The sequence below is a fragment of the Cyprinodon variegatus genome, unplaced genomic scaffold (assembly GCF_000732505.1).
Source record: "Cyprinodon variegatus isolate N-32 unplaced genomic scaffold, C_variegatus-1.0 Scaffold80, whole genome shotgun sequence".
In the NCBI taxonomy this organism is placed as follows: domain Eukaryota; kingdom Metazoa; phylum Chordata; class Actinopteri; order Cyprinodontiformes; family Cyprinodontidae; genus Cyprinodon; species Cyprinodon variegatus.
This window is the reverse complement of record NW_015150533.1, coordinates 238639-249003: the sequence shown is the minus strand read 5'-3', so window position 1 is coordinate 249003 and position 10365 is coordinate 238639. Positions and strand designations below refer to the sequence as shown.

The window sequence follows — 10365 nt, the reverse complement described above, 5'->3', positions numbered from 1 at the left end:
TATATATATATATATATACTGCATTAATAGCTGCTGTTTTTGAGCAGGTTGAGGTAAAAAGGAATGTGTTACAGCAGCATGAAATATTATCCAAGCGGTAACATCTATGACATTACTCTTTGTGCTGTAGTGACATCATAAAGCACCAACTGTTTGTAAAGAAAGATGCCAAAATCAAAGTTTGTTTTTTGATGAATGCAGGGCAAATTTGTATACACATTATGGTTTATTCTCCAGCCTAACCTGTTTATATTTGTAAATGATTTCTTCACTTTGACCAATGAAACAAGTTCAAGGTGAATCAAGCTAAAATGTTGCCAAGTCATCAGCCTGTTTTCCATGGTACATGTAAGCATATGTGGTTGTGATTAGCATTTTAAAGAAAAAATCTAAGTATTAATGATCATACCTGGGCATCAGCAAGCATGACATCCTTGATGAGGGGAAGCCCCCTTGACTCGCCATTTTCCACACGCACGTAGTGAACCTGGTAGCCACGAATTTGACCGTTTTGTTTTCCTGGTGTCACAGAACGCCACATTACTTTGAGCGATGTGGAGTTGAGGACCTCCACTTCAACTCTTCTCGGTGCAGCTCCAGGAACTTTAAAAAAAAACAAACAAAAAAACAAAAAAATCCAAAAATCAGACGATAAACATGCAGTACTATTACAAACTAGTGCAACTCTCAAAATCCAATAGACTCCTCATACAGATATGTCTTAAAACATTATACATCAAATAGATGACACAGAATACAACACTGAGTGCAAGGCCTTTTTTTCTCTCATATATCCTGCCCTCTTTCTCGTGTAACCTCCACCCTTTCATTATGTCTGTTGACGGTGAGAAGCCTTGCCACTTACTCATAATGACCAACCTTTATGGCGGGCCTAGCATTCAGGCCATTTGAGGTGGCAGGGAAAATCCTTTTCTTAGATAAATGTGCCCAGAATAAGACTCCTCCCCATAAACAGCTTCTATTTGCTTCGCCACAAACACTTGAGGTCTTCTTCACTTCTCTAAAAGACAAACTCATCCCACCCTCTGTCCAGCACCTTTCAACTTTATAACCAATGTTTTGGTTATTTAAGTGACAGTTGGGATAAGTTGTTCTTCCTTTTAACTCAGTAACTGTCACTAAGAGTATTTAAAAAAAAACGTCCCTGTCAGACAAATGCCAAAAAGGCCAGTATGAAATATGCCAAACAGGCTATGCAGAATGAAAGCCAATATAAGACAATATGAGTCATGGGTTCTGTGACTAGATCCGACTTTTATGTCTCAGTTTGGGGTTTAGCTTTTGCTGTCAAACTCTGTGTCATATGAGGGTCCTTATTAAGTTTTGTCAGAGAAAATGCTTATTTAACTTCCCTATTTTGTACCAAATTCTAAAAGGTAGACGTGGAGGGGCGGGGAAACAAAATAAAAGTGCATTAAATATTAAAAGTAAACTTAATAATAATTAAAAAAAAATCCTTTTTTGTGCACAGTGGCAGCCCTTTCTTTTATGAGAAATCAAAACAAATAAACTGCATATATCTTTCCATTTTAGTAGCGTGGTTAGCACAAAAATGTCTCTTTTAGAAGTCTGAGTAGAATATTTAAAACCACTTAAGGTGTACTTATTTAATCCTTACCTTTTTTTCCCTATCTTGTATAATTTTCCTATCTGAGATGCTTTATTCCATTCTTATAAATGAATATATATTCCATTTTCATCCCAACTGCAGTCTGCTGTAACCATAAGCACTTAGACAGGTATGGCCATTGTAGATTGTTCATATAGATTGCACATATTACCCAGTCATAATATCTATGCTTAAAGTTGTTAGTTCATTAATAAAATAATAATTACAAATGAGTGAAAATATTCATTATGCTTATTTTTTTTTAAAGGGCTGCACAATTGATAAACTTTTTGATTTCCGTCTTGATATCAATCTGTACTGCACTGATCTCAATAAATACTAACTTCACAAATCCAAGGCTAATACTGTATCTCAGGAAGGCTCTTATGTGGCTGTCTTTATGCAATGGATCTGCAAAGGCCTTTGACTGAAGACACTGTTGATGTTAAACAGTCTTATGAAGAGGAGGATCAAGCTTGTTGATGTTGTTTTTTATTTATGAAACATTAAAATTGAGAAAAAGAAACCTCAAAATTGTGAAGACACGGCCTAGTGATGTAAATTTTAACGGATTTGTCCACAAAGGCACAATGGATCTTAAGGTTTGGGTTGGACCTCTTACTTTCTGAGTTGTGACTTTGTTTGGAGTTCGATTTTAAACACCTGATTTGGAGACTTGAAACTAATATTCCTAAGTAAAGATCAGACATATTGTATTTCAACTGCTATTTGAATGGCAAAGCAACTTCCTCTTATTTTCAAGAAGCAGAAAGGATGTTTGTAACTGATAAGGCCAGGTCTCCACAAAAGAGACTTACCATCTTCATCTGTCCGGCATATTAGGGGCTCGCTCTCAGGGCCAGATCCAACCTTTGTTGAGGCAGACACAGTGATGCGGTACTGGGTCCACTTCTCCAGTTGCTGCAGCAACACTCGCTCTTCATTCGGAGGCAACAATGGCTTCTCCACGGGCTCTGTATCATCACTGGCCTCCTCTGAAGGGCTCAACACCTGGTAGTGCACCCTATACCCCGTCAGGTCACCATTCTGACTCGACAGAGGTGGGGGGCGCCAACTTACCAAAAGGCTAGTGGAGCTGGTGGTGCTGCACTTAATTTCCTGAGGGGGAGCTGAGGGCTCTGGTGAGGTGGAAAGGACAGGAGGGGAAGAAGGAGGGAAAGGGGGCAGCAGAGGATGAGGAGGTTGGGGAAGGAAGAAGGGTGAAAAGCGAACAAATAAAAAGATGGGAGAGATAAAGAAAATGAAAAAAAGGAAAAATCTGAACTGAAACAAACAACAGGAATAATTAAATAAAACTGGCAACCAAAAACTAAAATATAAGCAAAATAAAAACAAGTACCAAGCAGATGTCAAATTAAAATGCAAAAATGGACAACACCACACAGAAAATGTGATAATGAACCAAGACGGCTACAGTATCTGGTTTTGGTGAAAGTTGGACGGTAAAATCTATCAACATAATTTTATTAAAAGTACTGATAGGACTGGTGTTTGCTGCTGGTTCAACTCAGATATCTTCAAGCTAAATCGTTGTGAAAAATTGGGGATGTTTTGAAATTATAGATTTATTATGTCAGTCAAAAACGTACATTGGATCATATTGACCTGTATCTAAAATATCAGATATCAGCCTGCTAATGTCTGATATTTTAGATTTAGATATTAGCTCTATATATGTTTAAAGTTAGTCATTGTACAACAGAACATGGGTCAGTTGTTCTGATACATATAGACAATCATTCAGGGTTGTTCTTTCAGTATTGTCACCGATTAATCCTTTTCTAACATCCCACTGTACAAAATAAGTAATGAAAATATGTATAATTCGGGATGATATATCAGGTCAATGTCCGTATTGGTCAAAGTTAATATCAGTATCGTATGGAAAATTAAAAAGTTGCATCGAGATATTTCTATGAGATGAGGGTCATTAAAAATGATTCCTATGTTCCTAAAACTAAGGGCAAATTATTATTTACCAAAGCTTTTATCTTTGCTCTACACTCAATGGACACAAAAGTAAAAATAATAGAACATTTTTAATGGAGGGAGAGAGTCTTAATAGATTTTCCGAAGACTATCATAGATCACTGGTTAAAATGTTTTGGTCAAAGTGTTTTTTGAGATATGATGCATAGTTTTAAAATCCTTAATGTTTTCTGATTTTTTTTTTCCAGCACAGGAGAAACGTATTTTAGTGCTTATGCTTTTTTTTTTAATATATCCTTCTTCCAACTTTAAAATCCAGTTCATTATTACATTTTATGTAAAAAAGCATTAAAAAACATGTGGTATACAGAACAAGTTTAAATGAAGAACAAAAACAAAGATAAAAAACTATTCATTCAACAATAAGAGACAATACAGAAAAAAAGTTGTAAAATTAAGAAAGGTAATGTAAAATAATCCTTTAACAAAAGTGTCTCAGAGGGGAAATAATATTCACACCAGACTAAAGAAAACATAAAGTCAACATAAGTAAATCAACATAAAGAAAGAAAAAAAAAAAGAACAGAGGCTCACAAAAAAGACAAAATATACCATCAACAGACAAATAAAAATGAACCACAAGCATTGTCTGTATTATACGTACCTGTCTCCCAAAAATATTAAACTTTTAAGACTTTCTTACCAACAGCACCTGACTTCAGAGCGTTCTTACTCTGGAGTCAGGGAGCAGCAACTCTTTCCTTTCCTTTGAGTAAATTATCAATTTTGTCATCAACTCTTGTTTAAGTTACCTACACAGCTATTTTTATCCACTGATAAAACCGTTTGGACCCACTGTGGGTTGAGCAGGAGTGAGAGAGTTGCTGCTGTGCTGTAGCCAGCTCTGTTTAATACTGTATCGTTGGGCCAGAGGGTCCACAATACTGAGAGGGGAAAGCCAGTGGGGGAAAATTCATTATCTAGATTTTCTACGCTTGTTAACTTGGCCAGGGACAAAAAACATCCTTCCTTTTTGGCAATTTCCTCAAATAAATCCCATTTCATAGCCCTATGTCTATGTGTCTTCGAGAAGCTTGCAGCCAGTTTGATAGTGCCAAGAAACAAGACATTACCATCAGCAACATAAAAAAAATGCATAACGGAATTTATAAAACTATAATGAAAATTTTGTAGCCTAATGTAGCTTTGGGGGCACAGCTTTAAAAATACAAAACAAAAACAACTTAGTTTGAATATAAAGATATCTTCCTCTGTAAAACCACACTGTTTATGAGCACAGAAATAAAACGGGGGCATACTCATAGTTCCCAAACACTTTTCTGTGTCCAATGGGCTTATTTACTTAAGGTTTTACTGGATTTGAGCCATGCAGCTTCTTTCCTTTGCCCATATTGTATTTGCAAATTTTCCCCCGCCAAAGAATGACTGCATCATTCTCCTTCTTAGTCAAGAAGAAAGGAGCTATAAATCTGACAGGATGGAGGTTATCACAGCACACAGGCATCCCTATCCTTGATAATGATTTAAGTCTGGATTGGGTCAATCCATAGTATCATAGGGAGGCAATTGTTGGGATTATGGACACAAGAACTATGCATCCACAAAAGAAGTTCCTCAGACACTTTCCTTGAAGTTATCCTAAACTTTCATTGTAATATGTAATGACATGACATATCTGGTCATGTCTGCCATTTTATTCCTCTTCTAGGTATAGTTATATAGCAATAGAGGACAATATTGCTGATCTACAACTACAATGGCTGTGACTCATCGTCGAGTATTAACGTGAACATAAATAGCAAAAGCATTTGCTATTAAAGTCAGAGGACATTTCTGTGTATGGACTGCATCAGAAACCTCAAATGACATGTCTGTTCTTGTAGATCATTACAGAATTAATCCCTGAGACACCAAATGGCCATGGTGTGGCTCACACAGATATTCCAATACATCTAAAAACCTTGTGCAATTACATTAAGTGGGAGGACTAAACTGCTTGTTTGGTTAAATACAGGGGATTTAGAATCTGCCACTTTAATTTTAGAGATGGCTTTTGACTGGCTACTGGCAGGGTCTAGGTATAATCTAAATATGTAACAAAGCCTGACAATCCCAGGCCTTGGCTCAGAGCTCATAGTTGAGCATGAAATTAATTCTGACTCTATGAAATGGGATTCTTATCTGCCACTGTTGAGCCCAGCAGCCCTTCAACACCACCCCCAGGGTCTATCTCAAGTGTTGTTAGCATGTTTTAAAGCTGGCAACAGCTGGAAGGATTCCCCTCTAAGCTTTCTGGTTGTGGACCCTCTCCAGCCATGTCTGAACTGTCATATGAAACTGATTTCAATCTTGTCTGATAATGGTAGCATACCAAATGAGGTCTTACTTCTGTATGGGAGCCGTTTTTAATAAGAGCATCTTGCAAATTTAATAAAACTGTTTTAATTTTATAGTTTTTTTTGTATCAGTTGAATTTAATTACTTTGAAATTAATATAGACACATTCCTGGATTATTTTAATTCCTTTGGATTATGCTCTTCAAAGTTCCCATTTCAAACCTCAGGTAGTGCTACTTGGACTGATCACAAATTTCAAGATTTGGTAAACATTTTCAGCATGGAAAATAGATTAAACACATTTGAAAAGTAATGTCCGTCTGTCTTTCCACTTCATGGCAAAGAGATTCAGTCTGCCAGGTGCTAGAGGACCCAAAGAAATCTTTAGATTATCTCACAATTCTCAGTAGAGCGAATCCAGGGCTTTGGAAAGATATGATCAAAATTGTGAAGTTTTTGCTGTCTTGAGCATTTTGTACTTTTTAGACTTTTAGTGTTGCCAAACACTTCCTTATATGTTGTTAACTTTCATATCATAACTCGTAAGAAATTCAAGTTAAGCAGTACATTTATTAAAAAGGTAGGATTTGAAAGGTTACGGAACATCCTTTTTGCTAAAATGAAATTTTGATCCTGAAAAGCTTCAGGATGATTTCATTCATCAGATTTATTTGTGTTGTTGACACAAAGCAACGCCAATCTTTAAACTGGGATATTAAGCTTAAGTGTACTTGTACTTTGGTTTCCTCAATTGAACAAAACAGGATTCAATTATTTGCAAGATAAATAAAAACAAATTAAAGCTACTGAACAGCAGTAGCAGCCACAACAAACTGTTCAAAGTTGAACACTTGTTCATTATCTCATAAAGGGAAATGTAAGAATGTACTTCTCTTCAGTTCGTGAGTTCAAACATTAGCAATGCATTTAGGGAAACCACTGAACGAGACACAATGATGGCAGTTCTTTGTTTTTAACGGTGGTCAGAATAATTCATTGCATTTGTATGTTGGATGCACCTAAACAAAATAAATATAGTTTTATGTGTGGGGAAAACTGTTAGTTTCAAAAAACAATTACTTAATTGTATCTCATTGTATAAAAAGATCTATTTGTTGAGAGAAATCCAACTTTAAAGAACATGGCAGACTGAATCGCTAAACCAAACAACCACTTACCTCAAAGCATCCAAAAGATCAAGTTATTCTTAATAGTAAATGTTTAGTTTGTCTGGCTTTGTCTGTGAATATTCTGACTTTAGTGCTAGAATGCTAATGTGATGTTAGGGACCGCTGCTTTGCAATGAACCTTCAATGTACAAGAAAAAGATGGGTTTGAAAAACAAACAATGAGAATCAGGGTAAAATAATGTAAATAAAATGGATTGATAAGTAACCTTGCCTATTTACTTCTTTGTTATGACACATGTTATGATATAGAAATAGTCTCATATTAAGCAAGACTTGACTTGAAACCCATCATATTTGCTCAAAAGCCCATTCTCCCAGTATGTATGCCTCAGCTAACTTTCTCTGTAGTAAAAGAAGTGCATAGTATGAAAATACTGCTGAAAGATACAGGTGAGAGAGATGTGTCAAATTATTAATATTTAAGGTAAAGACTTAACTGAATAAAAAGATAAATACAAAGATCTGTATTTATTAAAAAAAAATAAAATAAGAAATGAAACATAAAAAGGAAGAGGGACTCAAGTGAACAAAGTGACGCCAAGCCATTCCAAGAACAATTTTAGTTGTAATCCACAAGGAAAAAGTGACAAAGAGAGGGACCGAACTGGAGGAGAGTGATGAAGGAAGAGGGACAGAAGGAGGAGGGATGTTTTCAACTCTGCTTGCACTTTACAAATGCAAAAACAGGCAAGAATATCACAAACACACACAGACTTGTGGATATATGTGCATACACTAAAGAATTGCCAAGACAGAAATGGGGGTGGAGAAAGATGTTTTTTTTTGTTTTTTTTTCATGCATGGAGGAATCAAAGATCGTTAGTTCAGTGATAGCTGCCCAACAGCACCCCGAGTGGGCAGTAGTGAGTGTCACATGCAAGTGGAGTTCTTGGCAGTAAGACTGCACTTTCTGTGCAGGAACAAAAAAGAGCTGTGAATTGGTTGTTCCAAAGCCCCCACGCTCACATGTCGAGGCACAGCCAACAAGTTGCACTGGTAGAAACAGAAAATGTGTTATAGAAAGTCTGCTCCCACCACCAAGGCTCGCCTATGTCACTGTTGAAGATGCTCTGCTTTAACTTTCCAAAAATAGGCCAAAGTACTGTCAGTGTAGTAAAGCATTGCAGTCTCTCATGCACAATGCATTTTTCCATGTTGCTTTGTCACAGTAAAAATTTACATTGTTGAAAGTAGTAATAATCTTACCAAATCAGGCTTTTTTTATGTACTATACAGTGAAATAGCGACTAGTTAACATTTTCATTAGGCTTTGAATGGCATTTAAACCCTGAAGAAGTTTCACCTAAATGTCTTGTTATTTCAAATGCAGTTATTATAATCTACATCTATACTACAGAATATTGATTTAATTTAAGCTGTCTGGTGGTCAAAGGACCCAATAAGATCATCTTAAGGGGACTGTTATTTTTAAAAGCAAACCACTATACTGATTTGTACCAACATTTCCTTGATCTAAATCTAACCTTAAGACTATCATGTAAATCTGACATGGTACAATCAACTGTCAGTAACCAGTTTTTTTATACTACTGGACACAATATGTTGTCACAAAGGCATCTTATTTTCTTTTTCGTTATTACAAAGTTTGTGGTAAAAGAGAAGAGAATAAGCTTAAAAAAACTGTTAAATGGTCTAATAACTAAGGTTTCCTGGTTATTAGGTATCAGGTTTCTTACCAGAACTTTTTTGGCATAAGTGTAATTCATTATTATTTTAATGGAGCAACTGAAAAACCACCCGTAGAACATGTTCGCAAAACGGAGGGACATTAAGAACAATTCTTTGAGCTGATTGGGTTCTTGCCTTCCATCTCCAGGTTTAAGCCAACAGTGTCAACAACACATATTACATTCTTGATTTGTTTCACAGAATTACCTAATGATTCAAATTGTTACTGTGAGGAAAGTGCAGACATCTTTCCGTCCACAAAGGTAAAAATGGCATCCATTTGCTTGTTTTTTTCAAAATGAAAATAGTTGGAATTCCAGCTGAAACCGGCTCAGTTATGTCTATTTTCAGCCTTCCGCCTCTGGTTGATACGTTGATGTCATGTACATCATTGCACATAGTCTTTATTTTTGTGCAATTTTGACAACTTTTAGTGCAACCAGCCATTGTGCTTAAATGCGCTGAACAGAAGGAGAGTATGCCAAGACTGTCAAAGGGCTGATATGCTCATAAAAAAACCCTGAATCGACCTAACTTCAGTGCAGCAGTGACAGCCTGCTCAAAAGTCCTGGAGAGAACCCTGGTTTGGTGCTGATACATTTTTCACCTCTTTCTAAGTAGCAACAATAAGTATCATTATTTAAAGTTTGAACAATAGTTCCCATAAGCCCCTATCTCACTTATCTTTCATCTGTTCTCTAATGTTCACCTTCCAAGTTCTGACAGCTGGAATACATTTTGCTCTATCTTTTGTCTTTTTTTACTCCAACAACATTAAATCAAAAATGTACAGTTCATATGAGAGCCCTGGTGGTCTTTCAGGAGAAGTAACATTTTTTGTGTCTTGTGGGATGTGAACTTGCTGTCAACAAAATAAAAATAAACCATTAACCAAAGTAAAAGAAAACAAAAAACACCAAATATACACCCACCCACAACAACTTAAGTTTAAAATGGCAGAGTAAATATGTACATATATCTTCTGTGAGAAAGTTAAGAAATTAAGGCAAAAGAATAAAAGATTTTATATAAATATGCTTTGCACCTAACAGGGACTTAACCAAACTAGATTTTTCTTTTTTAAGTAACTTTCAGATTGGACAAAGGCTTATTACAATCGGAACGTTTTTCCAAAAAGTAAAAAAAACAACCCACTGGACTTTGCTTCCACAGTCTTGCTTAGGAAACTTGCCGATTATAAGAACCATCTTCATTTCAATTTAAGATATAGAAAGCAAAGACTCGTTCTATTTCAACTTGTAAACCAAAGTCCAGTGAATTATTATTATTATTTTTTTCAACTTTTTTTGGAATGACTATGACCTTGATGATTGAGAATCTGCACCAGCAAATCTGAAACGTTTGCATTCATAAAGACCGCTAAGAAAAAGAGATACTGTAGATCAGAAAAATTAAGTGCAGTAAGCGCTTTACAAACCTTTAATGCTAAGATATTTGTTTGTTACACTGTTGGCTTCAGAAATTCACTCACTGCACATCTAGAGCTAATAGAAACATGCATTACAGTACAGTTAAAAGTAATAATAA

The 10365-nt window shown here is 35.9% G+C and overlaps 1 protein-coding gene across 11 annotated transcripts in view; it reads right to left on the bottom strand.

Annotated features, from left to right (window-relative positions):
* LOC107083665 (receptor-type tyrosine-protein phosphatase S-like) overlaps nucleotides 1-10365 on the bottom strand; it is a 272199-nt gene that overhangs the window by 60889 nt on the left and 200945 nt on the right. For 9 of the 11 annotated variants that reach the window (XM_015373047.1, XM_015373045.1, XM_015373049.1 and 6 more), the window contains 2 exons: nucleotides 2449-2769; nucleotides 410-603 (listed from right to left, as the gene is read on the bottom strand). The exons of the other annotated variants lie outside the window; for them this stretch is intronic. In XM_015373047.1, the coding sequence (XP_015228533.1) occupies nucleotides 410-603; nucleotides 2449-2769 (515 nt within the window). The remainder of the gene's footprint in view (nucleotides 1-409; nucleotides 604-2448; nucleotides 2770-10365) is intronic. 11 annotated transcript variants of the gene reach the window in all.